Genomic DNA, 18,685 nt, shown 5'->3' on the forward strand with positions numbered 1-18,685 from the left:
CAAACTGCTGCCCTGTGACCCATTTCCCTTCATACAGGAAGGATTTAATTAATAAAGACTTTTTCTTTCACAGTTACTGCTTTCAGCAGCCAGACTGGTGGATTGATTCAGTGACCCAGCATACAAGTATTTATCATCTTTGGAGAAGCAGGCACTGCAAAGGCCTTTCAGGAGAGATGTGGGCTGAAAATGGCATTAGATTGTTGTGCTGGTAAATACAGGTTGGAGATGTTTTAGAGTTTTCAGTGGTTATTCAGTGCTTAAGAATAGAGATAATAAATACAGATTTTTACAGGAGTAATACTGGAAGAGTGGTGGGAGCCAAATACAACTCCTAGGTTATGAAGCACTCATAGCTGTGCAGGAAAGAGCCTGGTAGGGAACGTAAAGACCTTTATTCCACCTGTGGAAAGGAGTAGCTCAGAGATATCTTTGGTGTGTTGTCAGGCAAAAGAAAATCATTGATCCAACCCCCTGCACCTCTTTTATTTTTTCCTCCTGGATTCTCCTGAGCTGGCCCAAATTCTGTTTTCTGTTACTATTATTAACTTGAGAAGTCTCATCCTCTTCCCTGGTTTGTGCCATGTGGTGACATGAGCAGAACCAGCTGCAGGTAACACCTGTGAGTTCTGTTTTCTGCCAGAGCACAGTTCCCAGCCCTCAGCCCCTGCCAGCACCAACACTGACTGGTGAATCCAGCTGTGAGGATGCTCCCAGACCAGCCCTGGGTGCTGGGAAAATGTGCCTGACATTTTGTCAGGATTTGGGTGTTCTTGGGAATCCTGGGAGCTGGATGTCCATTAACCATTGACACTCAGCTCCTGGTGTCTCAGAATAGCTCAGCTCAAGTTGCTGCTGACAGAGCTCCAAGAGAGCTGCCAAGCAGGAGATCTGTGACCTTCCAAAGGGAGCCCTTGGGCCCCAGGGCACTCCTAAGGACTGAATCCCTGTGATCTCCAAGGAAATCCGGGATCTGGGTTCTGATGGTGTGCCTGGGCCTGTGGATCTGTTAGGAATAAATCATCCCGGCCTGTGGCAAACTGCTCCTCCTGCCTCTTGATTGTGGCTCTGGAGGAAGGATGACACTTGTTATAAATGAAAACTCCAATTTAATAATTAAAGAAAATGTATTAAATGTTCCAAATATAAATTTAGAGAATAACAACGAAAAGCCACTATCAAAAAAAAAGGGTCGGTGCCGAGCTCGGGTCTGACACAGCTTTGACTGCTGTGGCAGAGGATGCTTCACACCGACTGTCCCATCTGACCATTTTTAAACGATATTTCTTGCCCGAGGCAGAGTCCCTTTTCTTCCTTTTCGGACTGCAAGTATTCATGTGGAGTTCTTTTCTCTGTGGCAAATTGAACAATACATATCTGAGAGTGATCCAATTCCTGGAATTCTTATTGAGATGTATCTCCCTGATGGCTCTGGCTATCTTAGTCTCAGATATTTATCGAGTATTTATCGCCTCAGGCCACCTTATGGATGATCCATCTCCGGGCTGGCCACGTTCATTTGCTTGTAAATTAAGTCCTCCCTCCCTTGTCTGGGTGGTCTCCATCTTGTGTTGCATTCCCTGTCGCTTAAAAACTTACTAGAGTTTGTCTTAACAGTATATAATTATAAAATATACGACAATTTTATTTATTGTCATGTATTATTTATTTATGTCATGTACACATTATATGTGTACATGAATTATCATGTACACGTATAACAACAGTGACATCCTGCCTGCAGTTCAGTGGGAAGACAAGGGCTTTGTCCCGGGAAAAGGAGCTGGCTTTGCTCGGATATTTCCAAGCATCTCACTCAGGCAGGTGTGTGCATTGTGTCACACCCTTCACCTGTGAAACAGGGAAATCTGAGAGACTGCCCCTACTCTGTCTGCCCTCAGATGGGCTCAGGATTGGCTTCCTTACTTGGGAAATGGCTTATTATTCATATTTCAAGTTTTCACCTGTCACAAGCTGCAACCTTCAAGGTTGTGGCTGCAAATCTGTGGTTCTTTCAGCCCCTTTAAGCTAAAGACTGACAGGTACCTTTGTACCTGAGGAAGAACAGACAATCCTGTGTCCCTCATCCACAGGAAGGTGATGTGAGGACTGTTCTTTGGGATGCATATTCTGGATAATGAACCTACCTCTGCCAGAAATCAAATTCCAGATGTTTAGCCTGTGGTCCATGACAGAAACACCACAGGTTCCTTTTTCAAACACTTTCACACACCTCGCCTCAGCTAAGTAAGAGAGGGGCTCACAGAACGAGGGCTTCTCTGTTGTTTTGCAACAACATGGCTGGGAGATGTCTGTGTGCCTAAAGATCCAGGACTGCCATGCTGACACAGCTCTTCTGAGGCATGAAAGCAGCCTTCCAGCCCCAAAAATTGGAGAAGGCTCAGCAGAGTGCCCAGGAAGGGCATGCAGCATCTCAAAAACTTCCATATTCCAGACAATCACAGAGCCATCCTGGGAAGCTGCCACCAGCAGCTGGCAATCAGGACCAAGTGCCATCGCTGTGACACACAGAGAGGCAGGAGAGGCTGCTCTTGCTGCCACAGACAGAAAAAGGACATTTTTGAGCTTGTTTATGTGCTGTGTTTCCCCAGCTGGAACCCCAGGTCCTGTCTGAACCCCGTGGTCTGTGCCAGGAGCAAGATTAGGTTCCTGCAGACATATCTAGGTCAGTGTGTGCTGTTGTTGTCCTGGCGACTAAATGACCCACTTTCTCCTCATTTGTGGAAGCAGCTGCCAATGGGGCCAGGGCATGGACAGCACAAAGGCACAGCACCTTCCTCCTGCCTTTGTCTCCAGGCTGGGCTCCTACAGAAACTGGGCTTTTCTCCTCCAAATTTATTGTGCTTCTTGCAGGGAAAATCCCTCCTTTTGTGAGCCCCACTCTTTCTTGATAGCTGAGGTGAGGTGTGTGGAAATTTGAAAAAGGAACCTGTGCTGTTTCTGCTGCCATGGATCACAGGCTGTGCATCTGGAATTTGATTTCTGGCAGGGGCAGGTTCATTATCCAGGATATGCATCCCAAAGAACAGTCCTCACATCACTTTCCTGTGGATGAGGGACACAAGATTGTCTGTTCTTCCTCAGAAGAACACAATCAATTCTTCCTTCCTGTTTATCGTGTTTCTTGCATCTCATTCATAACAGAGGGATAATTAGAAATATTGTTGGGTTGTATCTGCCCCAGGAATGATCCTACCTTTGAGGAGAGGTGAGATCCTACACACAGCCCTGTGAAGAACTCCACACAGTGGGATGAGCACAGGGTAGGGACAGACCCTGCAGCAGCTCAGGCACTGCTCCACAGCCACCCCACGAGCTCCAGGTAGGAAGCACCAAGGCAGGCAAGAAGCCTGGCCAACACTTCTGTGTGGATTATCCTCATCCCTGAGAGGGCAGAGACAGAAAACCTTTTAGGACGTGGCTCTGGTGAGCCTGTGAGAGCAGCCATAGCTGTATTTTGTGGTGTACAATGTGAAATGAGCTGAGCTGGCCCTGTCTGGTAAGATAGGGGTGGCTCAGTGTAAAACTTGAGAAATGTAACAGTGTGGATTTTTCCCTGAGGAAACTTGACCCTTCAGTTATACCCCTGAGACTTTGTGTGTTTATTCTCTTGGTTCAGCAGAACTTTCTCCCTTTCTAGAGCCAAACAACTCGAGGAAGCCACACGGCACTTGTGCAGGTGTCTGAGCCTCCCCTTGTGCAAGGCTGAAACCTCTGGGTGTGGATTTTTCTTTATGGCTGTCACCAAAGTGCTTCAAGGGCACTGAGCTGGGCTGGGGAGCTCTCAGGGCTTAGGAGGAGTGAGCAGAGGATTTGAGACAGAAGCAGGGAGCTGGTGCCAGCCTGCAGAGTGACACCCTGCGCTGTCCCTGCTGGTTGCTATGGCATTTTCATTTCTGCTTCTTTGCAAGGGGGATTTGTGGTTTTTCCCTAGTTACTGAGCAAACCTCAGCAGTATGGAGTCACTACTAATGTAAAATCAGTGATATGGGAAAAATTAAGTTTGATTTTTAGACAAGTCTAAACAGCAGCAGTAGAGAATCACAGAAGGGTTGGAAGGGACCTTAAAGATCATCCCATTCCAACCCCCTCACATAGGCAAGGACATGCATCTCTAATTGCCAGAACTCTGCAAGAGACACTGAGATATTCCAAATCTCTTGCTACGGATTTCTCCTGTGGAAAACCTGGGGATTTTGGACCATGGATGACCCAGTAAACAACTTGGTCTTTCAGGACAAGTAACCTGATGACTGCAGGTTACTTGCTGCAACATTTCAAGCCTGTATTCTGCCACAGAAGGATCCCCCATGTTTCAGTAGCCTCTTTTATGCTAGAAATTCTGTGCAAATTAGTATAATTAGGATTAAATTACCCCTGAAGTATATCCAGTGGAATTTATACCTGGCACTTTTTTTCCAGTTGAATACAGAAATGAAAATATGTAAACCCTCATGTCCAGGTGTTTGAAGGTGATGATCCACCTAAATCAAGCCACCTCAGCCTTGAAATCCAGACAACTCAATCATACAAATGCACTTGATTCAAAATTTCTAGGAAATTGGTATAGCAGTGTTTAACTTTTGAGGAGATGGAAAATCTATGAGCACTTTGGGAGTGTTTTTTGGTCCATCACACACATTTTGATGGCCTTTGGACAGGACAGAAAGGAAAGAAGTGATTTCCCTCAAACATTGGGCCTGTGCCTCTGGATGCACCTCCAGGAGAGCATCTCTCTCCACAGCCAGGTCTGCACGGAAGGATTTCACCTCTCAAGTCAGGAATGTGAATCACAGAATCATGACATAGAATCCTGGAATATCCTGAGTGGGAAGGGATCCACAGGGATCTCAGAGCCCAACCCCTGGCCCTGCACAGACACCCCAACAACCCCACCCTGTGCCTGGCAGGGTCACAGGGAGCAGCCTGGTGCTGGATGCAACCTCTTAGGACAAGGGGTGGAGGACAGGACCCAGGGAATGGCTCCCACTGCCAGAGGGCAGGGAAGGATGGGATCTGGGGCAGGAATTGTTCCCTGTGAGGGTGGGCAGGCCCTGGCACAGCTGTGGCTGCCCCTGGATCCCTGGCAGTGCCCAAGGCCAGGCTGGACAGGGCTTGGAGCAGCCTGGGACAGTAGGAGGTGTCCCTGCCATGGCAGGGCTGGCACTAGATATGTTTAAGGTCCCTTCCAACCCAAACCAATCCAGGATTCTACGGTTAAAATAAGAACATGAAAACTCTGCATCAAGACATTTTGGATTGCTTGGTTACAGAATACAGCACAGCAGCATTGATCCAGAAAAACACATTTCTTCCACCTTGCTGCAGCAAATCCTCCAGCCCATTTTAAACCCCCACACTGTGCTGTTGGCCAGCTCAGCAGTGAGAAAGAGCCCTAATAAAAGGCAATTCTGCTCCCAGGGAAGCTTTTCATACACAGTCGAGTCTGAAATTCTTACACTGCTTCCCCTGCTGTGCCTTTTACAAGAGAGATTCCCACTTTCCAGAAAAATCTGTGTGACACCTTTTAAGTGATGCATTCACTGAATTAAATCAAACAGCCAGCCAGGGACAATTCAGATAAATTAAGAAGACAAAGCAAATAGAAAGAAATTAAGCACATACATGCACACAACCACAAGCACGAGAACTCTTTGCTAGCAGCCTCTCCTGTTCACTGATACACAATATTATGTTCATGGATACTTTTCATACATACAAAATTAAAATATACAGAATATATATAAATAAATGTAAATATAATTATAATTATTTAAATATATTTATATATAAATAAGGGGAATTTCCCAAATAAACGGAATATAAATAAATATGTATTTTTATACAACAAATATAAAGGTGTGGTTTATCATATTACATTAAAATTACTTCAGAACTGACATATTCTCTCCCCAGAATTGTGTAAATTTTCATGGCATTACAGAATCATGTGATAAAGTAGTACAAGAGGGAGTGCTAAAATTAGGAAGGGGAATGGCTCTGCCTGCAGCTTTCCTTGGGACTGGCCTAAGTGAAAAATGATCACTGATGAAGCCTGTGCCAGTCAGAGAGGAAAGAACTCCCTGGGGTGGGAATTCTGTCTGCACTGCTGTCCCACAGGGAGCCAGGCTTAGCACAAAGCCCTGGAATAATTCATTAGCTCTCACCAAGACTGCAGGAGTTAAAGGAAATTCTTGTGTCACTTTGCACTCCAGCCCACAGGAATTCCAAACCTTCCAGTGAGAGAATGGGTTTAATTTATTGTCTTTGAAAATCTGATCACATGTTACATCCCTCATCCCAAAACTGTTCCCAAAAATGCCTGAGGTCCAACACACCTTGGATAGGTGTTGTAGGTAAAACCCCAACACTGTCTGTGCCCTTACATGCTGACTAATCTTAGAATCATTCATGTTGGAAAAAAACCTCCAAGATCACCGAGTTCAACCTTAAATTTCAGCTTCTCTGCAGTTCTCATGGATTCCTTCCAGAAGCTGCAGCTCCAACTGCTCTGCAAACACAGATCTCTCTGCCTGGCTGGAGACACCTCCCTGTCCAAACAGCACGTTCACCACTCTGCAGCCACTGCAGGAGATCTGCTTTGCTCCTTCCCTTGGGAGGCACTTTTTTTGTGGAATTGAGAGCCCCTCTAAGCCTTTATGGTTTAAAATGGAGTCTGAAGGAATGATTTTCACAAGGGGGAAACTGAGTTTTGTAATTCCCGAAAATCTGAGTCACTGCTACCCACTGCCAGTTGCCACTTTAGGAGCTCAGTCTGGCAACTGTGTCCCAGTGGGCAGAGGAAGTGGGAAATATTTGAGCATTGTCCAAGAGGAGAAGTTCACAAACGCTTCTTGCTGTTCCAGCAGTGGATGGCAATGCAGCGTGTGTTGTCCAGATTTTGGGAAAGCCTCGTGCCTGGACAGGCTGGAAGTGCACAGTAGTGCCTGGGCTGAACGTGGCTTTGCTGCCAATGCCATTAATTCCTGATTTCATGCAGAATTCTGCCACCCCTGCCCCCTCCTGAGGCGCTTTCCCTCCCAAATGAAGCTGCAAACTGCAGCTTCCCTGCTGAGCAGCTGTCTCACCAGAGCTCCAGGACTTTTCAGCTGATTTACCTGAAAAAAGCTGAGCTGTTAAAGACCCAGACCAGGCTGGAAAGGAAGAGGAACCATCTTCCCACAGAGATCCCAGTGTGTGGCTGGACTGAAGCTCCTGGTGCTGTCCAGGCTCCCCAGTGTCTCAGATTTCTCCTTTCAGGGGAGATGAGTGTTGGCAATGAACACCAGTCTGTGGTGCCTCTCTCCAGAACGCTGCCTGCTCCTGGATTTAAGGAAAGCCTGAGAAAATTTCTGCTACTTTGACAGAAAAATGGTTGGCTGGAACTTCCCTGCGTCCTGGCAGGATCCATCTGTATTTGAAGAGGACAAATATCTCTATAGCAACCACTGTTTGTCACTTGGGCTCTTCCTAAGGTGCTGGGTGTGCTCCTTGTCAGGTGCTGCACACCTGAGGTCCCCTTGGTCACCACCCCTGACTATTTTAGAAACAATTGTCTCAGTATTTTAGCACCAGCACCATGGATGGTTCAGGCCCCCTGAGCCATTTAGAGCAGGTTCCTCCACACCCAGGCAGTCACAGTGTGCCTGTGCCCTGCCTCTGCCTTCTGGCAAGCTGGGCAAGAGAGAATTCACTAAAAAATGTTTACACTGTGCCCAATTATGGCAACATGTGGAGTGGGGAACCACCCCCAAAAGAGAAAAGATAGAAAATAAGAATGTAATCACATGCAAAAACCCAGCAAGACAGAAATTAGAAGGGGAGAATAAAATCACCCTTCCTGAGGGATACTACAGCTGGCAGCAGAATTCCAGAGGCAGGAGCTGGCTGGCTGCTGCTCCTGGCTTTGTCAGGAAGGGCAGGACAGCATCCCTGGCTGGGGGACCCCTGGCTGCTGCTGCCAGCAGGGACCAGGAGGGAAAACTCATCTTTGTGCAGATGCCCTTGGGAGGCAGAGGGAGAGAAGGTGCAACCCCCTCAGCAGGAGCCCTGACAGAGGAGGGGTTTTCTTCCTGCTCGCAGAGCATCCTGCGGTGTGACCCTTCCAGGCTGCATTCCCAGCAGCTGCAGCTCCACTTCCTTCCAACCTGTGCTCCTGAAGGAGTTCAGGATAGCTCTTCCCAGAAGGAATGCTGCTTTCCCCACGTCCTGTGCAAACAAAGGTAGTGCTCTGCCAGCCCTGCAGGTTCCCTCACTCAGGGCCACTTTCTGCTTCTCACGAAAGCCCATAATCTAGAATTTCTGTGGATTTTTGCCTTTTTCAGGAAACTGAACTGAGCATGTGAGAGACAACCAGTACCAGCCAGAGCAGCTGCTGTGCTTTTCCTGGTTCTCTCATGAAATGAGATTTAAGAAGCTGGTATCTATCCCTGGCTGGATCCCTCTGGTATACAGAGGAATAATTAATGAAAAATTAGTAATCTACATTTATGGGCTTCTTTTGCAGACAATACCTGATTAATCTCCACAGTCATCTACCCAAATAAGAGGAGATTAATTGACATCTTAATCTGTCATAAATCAAACAGGCAGGGAGCCTGACAGACAAACAGCACAGAGCCTACCTTAGTGTTTAGCCTACATTATTCTAAATCTAATTTAAGCCAACACCAGGACTCTGAAGATGGATTTTAAGGCTGCATTTCAAGGCACCACAATCTGGGATGTGTTCCCTGATCTCCCACTGCATCTCCCTGCCATTGTCACCGATTCTTGTCACGCACAAAGAAAATCAGCTTCCCTCGCTGCTTCGGGCACCAGGGGACGGTGGCACCAGAGGTCCCCAAGCCTGCAGAGCTTTTTTTGGAAAGCCAAGCCCTGGCAGCTCCATGGAGGAGCACCAGGGGCTGGGATAGTCGGGAAGCAGCAGTTTGCCTTCTGCAGGAATGCCCAGGCTGTGCTGGGGTTTGGGGGAGGTCGCTGTGATTTGCAAATCAAAACCAAACAATGTCAGACAAGGAAATCTTCTCCGGGGACATTCTGGATTTCCTCGGGCTATAAAAATGTTGAAGCCTCTAAACATCTCAGACCTGTTTTCCTGCATTCCAGGGCTATAGCCTACCTGTACCCTAAGGCTAAGATGGAATCACCGTCTCACACCGATTCTTCCTGACATTCACAACTCCTTAAAAAAAAAAAAAATTCCCTTCCCAAATTCGCTTTTGGCAAGTAAAGGAAGCAGATAAGGAAACAGAAATGGCACTTTTTCTAAAGGAGAAGGTGTGAAAGATGCAAATGCACAAGCGTGAAAGACAGACCAGGCTCCAAGGTATTCGTGACTGTTGATCTTAGCACTATCAACATCTTTTTGTCGCAGATGTCATCACAGAGGTGAAGTGAGTAGCAACTGTGACTCAGGATGGCAGCGTGGGCTCCGGCATGACGGGAGCCGATTTCTCTCTCTCTGCTGCTCCTGAGCCATCAGCCCCCAACAGCTTGTGCACAGCCTGCCGCCTTCCTTCCGAGCAGCGCTGAATTCTTAGCCGCCAGGTAATTTTGTGGGCGTTTACCAAATCATGTTGATGTCCGATGAAATTCAAACCCCTTTAAATGGCATTTCCTTGTTGGGCACGCAGGATGAACCAGATGCCTTGGGGCCGATACTAAGAGCATCCTAAAGGAGGAAAATATCCATCCACTGTGCAGAATGTTTGGCATCAACAGCATCATTCCTCCCGTTTTGAGTGGTTTGCCTTGTCTGTGTCCTGTCTTCCTGGATGGAAGCAGCTCACCCTAAATCCAAACTACCTTTGAGACCTTTCTGCAAAGTATTGTATATATGTATATTCTGATTTCTCGTTATTTCGACAAAGAATTAAAATGTCTTGAGAGAAAAATCTTTGCTGCAGCAAAAACCCTGGGTATCTAAGGCCATAGGAAATGCCATTTTATCCCAGATTTACCTTCCTTAGAATCCTTACAGGAGCCAGTTACATCCTCTAAAGAACAGCACAAGAACCATAAAACAGAGAATCATAGCTAAGGGCCAGATAAAGCCGTGCTCCTCTGAAATACATAAAGCTCTAATTTTTAATGCTTTTGTGTGCCCTTAAAGCACCAGGAACAGGCTGCAGGGAGGAGCAGGCATTTGGCAGCTGATCACCTGGCAAGTGTTAAAAGGAACAACTTCTGTACAGCCAAGGTAACATCCATCTTTATCCTCTGGGTCTTTCTGCTTTGCTGGATTATGTAATTTGTTTATTCTTTGGACAAAGCGTGTAACAATGCAAATATTGGCATCAATAACAAAAGGAAAAGTGGAAACCAAGAACACCAGTTGTTCTGGCTTGGTGCTCTTGCACTGGTTTTGCCCTTTCTTATACAAATTGAAATTCTTCCCTTTGCCCTCCTCTTTTTGCTACTTCATTTACTGTGAAGAATTATTAATGCTCTGTGTAAAATTATCCTCCGGGTTTCTTTGGGGTTTTTTTTTTTAAATTACAAATACATAAGGCCTGTAGAGCTTTCCCTATCTGTGGAGCTGATCTGCCAGGATGGAAAAGCTGCAGGCACCGGGAAAGGGAAACCTGTCAATCCACATGAAATGCTGAAACAGCAACTGAAACATTTGCTTTTCCCAACAGGCACCCAGGGCCTCTTTGAGGATTAAACCTACTGCTAAATTTAGCCTGGTCTCACTGGAGTCAGTATCAGAAGTTATCAGATCAGGACATCTCTGGAGGGAATGACGTCTGTCCCATGGAAGTCTGAGCCCCTGAGCCTTGGCAGGCTCCTGTCCTGCAGCAATTGGGAATATTCTGTGCAGCCAGAGACTCCAGAGGCATCGTGGGACTCTTCAGAGGATGTGAAAAACCTGCTCTCATCAGCCTGTTCACTGAGCAAAATAACCCTGAACTGAAGCCACAGGCAGGAGAATGGTGAAGCCACCCAAAACACTGTGATCCATTATTTTCTGAGCTGTTTTTTTAGTGCAAGTCTTTCACTGACCTTTTCCATTGGTGGATCATACCAATGGAAATTCCCTTTTCCAGTGCAATTTACACTATTATTTGCTCTAAATTAAAGAGTGATTATGAACATTCTAAGAGTTAAATCTGTCGGGGAGACAAGAGAACCCCTTGAAAATATAAACAGGCTTTGCAGATTCTTGTTTGGGTCGACTGGCTGTGACACGTTTTCCTCATCACTTCCACCTCTGAGCTGTGGAAACAAATGACTCCATCCCTTTAGGAAACACCCCACTCCCCTTTTCTGTTTGGAGCAGAGCCTGAAGGAAGGAAGTGTCTGGAAAGGTCAGGTGAGGCTTCCAGAGGTGCTGGAGCAACCTCAGAGCTGCATTTTCAAATCCCATTTTTGCTTCTTGGGATGAAGGACACCAGGCTGGAATTGTACCAGACTGGCAGTGCTGAGCCATGGAAATTCAAGACAAATTCCACCTCTCTCACTGGGAAAGGCTTCACTAAATGGAACTTGTGATTCCTCTGTGGCTGTTGTCTTCTCAAATCTAATCCTGCTCCTGTTGGGTACTCTAAAGGTGTTCAGATCTTAAATTATAGCCTCCTTTGGAATATTTCTTCTCTCTGTGTTTGATTAGAAGCTGTGATTTGACTCAGTTTGACTTGATTCAGGGTCCAAAGACTGAAGAGCAAAGACTGCACTCAGCAGTGAATATTTAGCCACACTAAATATGCACTCGTGCAGAGAATTTTGATTTTTTTTTTCCAGTTTTAAATCAGTTTTAAATACTGATATTCCACATAAATATGCTGGAAATGTGTGTGTGTATATATTTACCAGACACAGGTGAATGTCATCCTCCCTCTTACAGTGAGGGAGGAGGGCAGTTTCCTTTCCACAAAAGGAAAAATAGAGACAAGTGGTATAAACACCAAAGGAGGCAATTCCTTTTTCAAGGAATAAGGAAATTTCAAGGAGATTTTCAAGGAAATAAGGAAATTTCCAAATTCCTTCCGTGAAATCTAAGGATGTCTGCTCTGAGAACACACCACAAACACCTTTTACTTCCATTTAGAACATATTCAGACACAGCTGTAAGACATTAAGTCTGATCTTCTTCAACCAGAATAATTTTAATAATTTTGTCCCCAGGTCCTGGTGCCACAGAGCTCCTGCATGGCTGGGAAGGGTAAAACAAACACAGAGATTTCCTCAGGTGCCACTGGACAATCAGAGTCACTTCACGATTTTTATTTGTTGACAGCTTTTATAAAACAAAATTCCCCTTGGATCAGACATCTCATAAAACATTTATTCAGTCTCGTGCATGCTCGTGCCACATCAGGTTCCAGCAGAGCAGCATCTGCAGGACCAGACAGTGGAGCTGAAAGCAGAATTCCTGCTTTCTGCTGAAGGGGAGGGAAACTCAACATTAAGGCACTGTCAAACCCCAAGCCCACACATTTGACCTTTCCTACTGGCTTGCACACAAGGAGGGTTTCTTATCTTTAATCAACTGTCAGTTGCAGTTTTGAACAGGGACACACACACACAAACCCTCACTTCTCTTCAATCCTTCTTCCATTCCCAGCTGCAATGGAAACAGCAGCAAACCTCACTGCTAGGGATGGAAAATGCCCAGTGCTACATCCCCAGGCTTGCCACTCTCCCTGGGGTGATCCCAGCCCTTGGAAGATGCCATTTATAAGAATCAGTTCTAAGAAGAGCTTTGAGCTACTCTAAAAGCCAGTGTTCACTAAGCAGAACACAAATGAACTGACAGACCCCTCCTGAGCCATGCAAGGCAGTTCAGATTCTTTACTCCTTGGGCACAAGCTGCATCCACAGCCCAGCAATTTGGCCCGAGGGGACCTACAGAAGGTAATCAGTATTTTCAGCTGATGTGCTTTTATCAGTCCTTTAAAGTAGTTTTTCATCAGCTGGTGTGAAATGCCCTGCTTTAGCCTTTCTATGTGAATTTAAGAATATAGGAAAGGTTTCTTCCTGCACCCAGGGATTGTTCAGGGTGTCCTGGAGCACATCAGGATCACTGCAAACCCAAACCAGCACGTGGCTGTGGGTTCAGACCACAATAAGTTCCAACTGAAATGTCAAAAAAAAAGCCAGATTCAAGATTCAGGTCCATGACTTAGGTGCCCTGGCAATTATAAATAAATAGTAATAAATACTTACACTCACACACACTCTTCTTGTATCCCACAGGATTACAAACAAACCAGAGCCATGCTTCTCCCCTGGTTCAATAGGATGAGGTTTCGGGTGGGACTCAGTAACAATGGGCAGCAATGCCACACACAGCCCAGGATAGTGACAGTGCCAACACATGGCACTGGGAGCACTTCACAGCTTCAGAGCTCTTGCAAGCACAAATTAGTGTCCTGACCATCAGAATCAGAGGGAACTGAAGTGAACAGGGTTTGGCTCGGCCAAAGGCCATGTCCTTATTGCATTTAAAATATCACAACACTTGGAGATATGGCAGGTGTGGAAGCTGGGAAAAACCAGAGCAGGCTCATACCAGGCCATTTAATTTCCTCGAGTATGAAACCTGATTTCCACATTGTGTCTTAACAGTTTGCTGTTATGGCAGACACTGAAAAGGTCAGTGAAAATTCAAAGTTGCAGGAGCACAAACCATTCCCCCATTCATAAATAAACACAGTGAAAGATTTTACATCAATCGAAAATGCTGCATCAGATTTGCTGACAGTTTGGGAAGTGGCACCCATTTACCACCCTGGCACAAACCTACAAATCCCTGAAAATCTGATCAGAATAGAGAGGCAGAGACCAAGAAGCAAGCAGCAGCACAGAGAGCAAAAATGAAATTCAGGGACCCAGCTGGCAGTGTCCTGGCTTCCACCTCTCCTCTGGAGTCTGAGAGAGAAGGACTGGAGCATAAAGGAGGTCACAGGTGGCTTTGAGACTCAGCTCTGGAAGAATTTTCTTGGCCTATTTTCTGCGCCGTTGTTTTTTTATTCAGCTTTTTTTGCCTTCCGTTTTCTGGTGCCTTCGTTCAGCTCCTCTTTGGACTTGGCAGGAGGAGGAGGAGGAGGGTGGGAAACCTCGTGGTGGTCGTGGTGGTGGCTTGGGTGGCCACTGGAAACAGAGCCAAAGATCACGGGGCAGATGAGGTTTTCCAGCGGAGCGAAAGGTGAGGCGTGGGAGTGAGTGGCCGTCATGAAAACCTGCCAGGCAACAGGGAGCACTCAGAGATCACACAGAGCCAGGAAATACTGACCAGGGAGCATCCCACTGACCCCACAGAAAGTCCCTGCTGCTGCATGACTCGAGGCACAAGGAGCTGCTTGTGTGATGGAGAATTTAGCATTGAATTTTCTGAGCAGATCCCACAGCCAGTGAATCCTGTAGTGGCTCAGGAAGGTGAATATTCCCACTTGAGGTTCTGTAATTTGCTGGCAACAAAGCTGCTGTAAACTTACCTTGCAGACTATCATGAACATGGTGAAAAAGAAGATGAGGTTGGCTTCAGAGATGGGGAGCCAGTGGGTCTGCTGCAGAGTGAAGAGGACTGTGCCATACAGACTGGCCTTTGTAGGGCTGGAAGAGAAAGAAAGAGGTTTTCTGGAAGGTTTGCACCCAGCCCTGACTGGTTCTTTCATTCCATTCTTCATCTGACTGGGAATTTCCAGGCTGCTGACTTACAAGGACATATGAAGAATTTCGTTTGTTTCAGGCTTCCAGACCCCACGCAGCAGCTGCTCAAAGTTCGACATCAAGGCCACACCAGAACCTGTGAGGCAGAGAAACCTGTCAAAGAGCTGGAGCTGCCACAGCAGAGGGCTCTGGATCCTCAAGGGGACAAAGGGTTCTTCACATTTCCCCAAATTTAGAAGTTAGCCTAAGCCAAGAGAGGAGGGCAAGCGCTTTCCTTTCTACCAAGTGGATCCTGATGCAGGGAAAAGGCATTTGCCTCTTGCAGTTACTGATGCTCAAGTGCTTGCCCCAAACACAGCCTTAAAGGAAAACTGACTGGCAGAACCCCCTGAAAAGACAGAGGTGAGGTCAGAGATCACAGGAGAAAGAATAAAGAACTCCTGACTCCAGTTCTTCAACCTCTCTGCGAGGCTGCACAAACGCCTGCACGGTGAGAAGCTGCACATCCACATCCCCTCCCTGCTGCTCCCCTGAGCTGCCCCCAGCCTGTCCCAGCCCTCCTGCAGCCTCTGGAGCATCTCAGGTGTCACCTTTGAGCCATCCCGTGGCCATCATCACGAACCACCCGTGGTGGTAGAGGTGGTGGGCGTGGTGCACCCCGGCCGCGATCTTGCGCACCCGGACCACCTCCTTCATGGCCACGAAGATGAGCTTCACGGGCAGGAAGCTGACACACTTGTAGAAGAGGTTCATGGGGCAGAAGAATATCAGGTACCTGCAAAAAGATCACAGATTTGTTCTGATCTGGGATATGCAAAGAGGGGTAGTGTGGCAGGCTGAGTTAGGGCAGGTGATGGGGGTGAAGGAGAAGAAAAATCTAAAAATAAAATATTCCTAATTTTATAGCTAATCCTAAAAGGAAACCAGCATGCAATGAAGCCTCTCTCTAGCAAGAACTGAGTGAGCCCTCAGTAATTCAGAGAACCCTCACTACTAATACTCCATCTTGACTAAAACCCAATAGTTCTAATTCAGAACTTTTTAGAAGTTTGTGTCTTGTATGGTCCAGAAGCATCAGCTCATACAGAACAAGAAGCTACAAATACTGAAATGCTATTACAGACAGAGGACAGATTTCAAATACTCTTTTTTCCAGAAGACTGCCATATTTTTCAGCTCTGAAAGAAAATCTTTCTCTTTATTTTCTCAAGTATAGAAGACTAGACGGCTGAGGGATTTACTCTGAGACTTCTGTTCATGAAAATCTCAGTCACAATGTTTCTCAACAGTGCTCATTCTGAGCACCTACAACCCATACACACTGGGGAAGTTAAAGGTTCATTTGTGCACATTTCACCAACACAACGAATAAAATGCCCTCAAAACCTTCAGGATGTGCCACCCTTTGCTCTGTGGGATCCATGGGTGCTGCTTCTCCTGGCCCAGCAGTGGCTGCTATGAATAGAAGTGCCTCAGCCCAGATAATCACAGCATGAGGCAACTGGGCAGGGAAACTGGAACCAGAGCCAGGAGTGCAAGAGCCTCAAAGACAGCCTCAGCCCACCTCTGCTGTCCCCAGTTAATCCCAGTGAGATCAGAGCTGAGAGCATCTCAGAACATCTCCCCCCACACCTCCCTGCAGCTCGTGCCACATCAGGAGGGCTGCAGGGCACTCACCACACTGCTGTGGCCAGGATGACACTGGAGTTGTGGCTGAAGTAGGCAATGGGTGCCTCTCCCAGCAGCAGGTCAGCCAGGATGTAGCTCCCAAAGCAGTGGAGCATAGCACAGAGCCAGGAGGCAAAAGGGCTTTTCCGGGACATCTCCACAGCTCCTGTGAAAAAAATTGGGAATCACGGAGTCACCGTGACTGCCAGGGACCCTCAAGGCCATCTCAGTGAGAAGATGGATCTAGCAGTTAAGCAGGAACTTCAAGACCCAGGAAGAGAGAGGCTCGAGGTGCATGTTCTCCCACAAAGAAACTCAAAGGAAAGTTTGTCAAACAAAATACAAAAGTGTGAAACCCAAACAAGTACCAGAGATGGCAAAGAAGTGATCACACCCTGCAGACCCCCCCCAAAGGTCTAGTGTGAACAGTCATTAGAAGTCTATGAGCTGGCTGAGAGATTCTGTCCTTTATTCTGCTACCAGAAAGAACATTTTTTTTCCCCTTGAAATCGATGTATTTTTACAGTCTAAAAATAAAATGCATACTGGTACCATTCTCTCCACTGCTTCAACCTAGGTGCCCTCTAGAATTCATGTACAATCTGTTCAGCTTTTTCATTCATAAGATAACCTGCAAAAATAGAACAGGAATTCTTAATCTTTATTTGAGAGAAGAGGATTTGAGGGTTCTTCCCCGCTCCTGTACTAGTCTGGAAATACTTTGTGGGCTCCTCCCACAATCTGCTATGGCCTTTTTTAAAATTCCTGTAGCAATTTTCATCCACCTTTGTACTTTTTCAGGGAAACCTCCCGATAACATCAATTCTGTGAGGTTTTTTCATCACCTTAAACTGCTTCGTGCAGCACTTCAGATACAAAACTCTGTTCAGTGAGCAGACAAAGAGAGAAAATGCTAAAAATGTTATGCCAACATGATTACCAGGTACACCTTAAACAGCAGTAAGTGGATCAGCATGAGCCAAAGCTGTGAGTGCCCAGGCTCTTCCATCCTCGGGGACATTTGAACCAGCTGAAAACACAGCAGGCAGCGAGACAGCTGCAACAGCCGAGACATGAAACTGGTTCTATAGGAACCTGAGGTTTAGCTTGATACTTAAATTTAGTAACACTTGTTTTTCCTTGGCTCCACGAAGCCATGCTGTCTCCAAGGAGGAAAAAGGACGGTTCTGTCCTGACACTGATCCTCAGCCCATAACTGTGGGATGGGAGCAGTGCAGGAATCTGGGGAAAAGCACACCCCGGCCTTATCCAGTCCCAAGTGGATTCCTGGGCTTGCATATATTTAAAAGCTATTTTTGTGAGGGCTGCCTGTTAATTGTTCAGCTCAGGACTCCATGCTGGAAGGCAGATGGGAGCGATCAGGCCTGGAAAAGCCAGCACTTGTTTACAGGCAGTTTAATGGGAACAGCACATGGATTGTACGGCTCGGAGGTCGCACAACACGAGGTCTGAAAATCACTCCCGAGCCCGGGGTGGGTTTTCCCTTCAGTCACTGTGCAGTTACCGGGAAACTGCTGAAAACAGAGCATGAGGAGCGCACACATTGTCAAAAACAGAGGGAAGGGGGCGTTTGGAAAAGACCGAGGCACAGCCAGGCTGTGACAAAGGCAAAAGGTGAAAGCCAAGGCGCAGATCTATCGATCTGTGCAAGGTAAGCCCAGGAGAACAAACAAAGCAAGGTCAGCTATGGTTCCTGAGAACAGCTCAGGGCATGGTCCAGACGGTGGGAAAAACCAAGGTTTTACTTCCAGTATTTTTGTATATAAATAGGAGGAAGGTACTGCCACAAAAATATTCAAGCCAAAGGACCGGCCAGAAGCTCAACTCAGTCCTGGGGTGGCAGCCAAGTGACAGAACTCAAATACCTCAACGCTGCCGGAATCCAGCCTTAGACAAAATCCAGGATTATATCCCAAAATCAGAGTCACGGGCTCGTGGGGGTTTTTCCTGCTTTATCTCTAGACGCAGGAGCTGTGACATGGCCTGTGCCAGGCGGCAGAGAGGCACGGGCAGGTGCAGAACCTGTTGGTGCGGGGTCGGTGAGCGGCACCGGAGCTCCCCCCAGGGCCCCCCGGCCAAGGGCCGCACTCACCGGGCTCGTACTTGAGGTAGAGGACGGAGACGATGAAATAGGCGGTGTCGAACAGCGGGAACACCGGCAGCGCGGCGAAGGCGGCCGCCAGCTCGCCGAGGGGCAGCGCCTCCGCCAGATCCATCGCGGCCCCGGAGCGCGGCTCGGGGCCGGGTCCGATCCGCGCCCGGTGCCGGGTCCGATCCGCGCCCGGTGCCGGGTCCGATCCGCGCCCGGTGCCGGGTCCGATCCGCGCCCGGTGCCGGGTCCGATCCCCGCCCGGTGCCG

General features: G+C 47.3%; 2 protein-coding genes across 2 annotated transcripts in view; one reads left to right on the forward strand and one right to left on the reverse strand.

The window, feature by feature from the left end:
- The window catches only part of MED26 (mediator complex subunit 26), a 205,820-nt gene that overhangs the window by 161,014 nt on the left and 26,121 nt on the right, over positions 1-18,685 (forward strand). The gene's annotated exons all lie outside the window — the stretch shown is intronic.
- On the reverse strand, positions 12,216-18,636 carry TMEM38A (transmembrane protein 38A). The gene is made up of 6 exons (XM_021551902.3): positions 18,419-18,636; positions 16,315-16,471; positions 15,228-15,412; positions 14,686-14,773; positions 14,463-14,580; positions 12,216-14,207 (listed from the first exon to the last, which is right to left on the reverse strand). The coding sequence occupies exons 1-6, from the start codon at positions 18,540-18,542 to the stop codon at positions 13,995-13,997; spliced, it is 885 nt and encodes a 294-aa protein (XP_021407577.1). The 5' UTR covers positions 18,543-18,636; the 3' UTR covers positions 12,216-13,994.

This window comes from Lonchura striata, chromosome 28, assembly GCF_046129695.1.
Source record: "Lonchura striata isolate bLonStr1 chromosome 28, bLonStr1.mat, whole genome shotgun sequence".
In the NCBI taxonomy this organism is placed as follows: domain Eukaryota; kingdom Metazoa; phylum Chordata; class Aves; order Passeriformes; family Estrildidae; genus Lonchura; species Lonchura striata.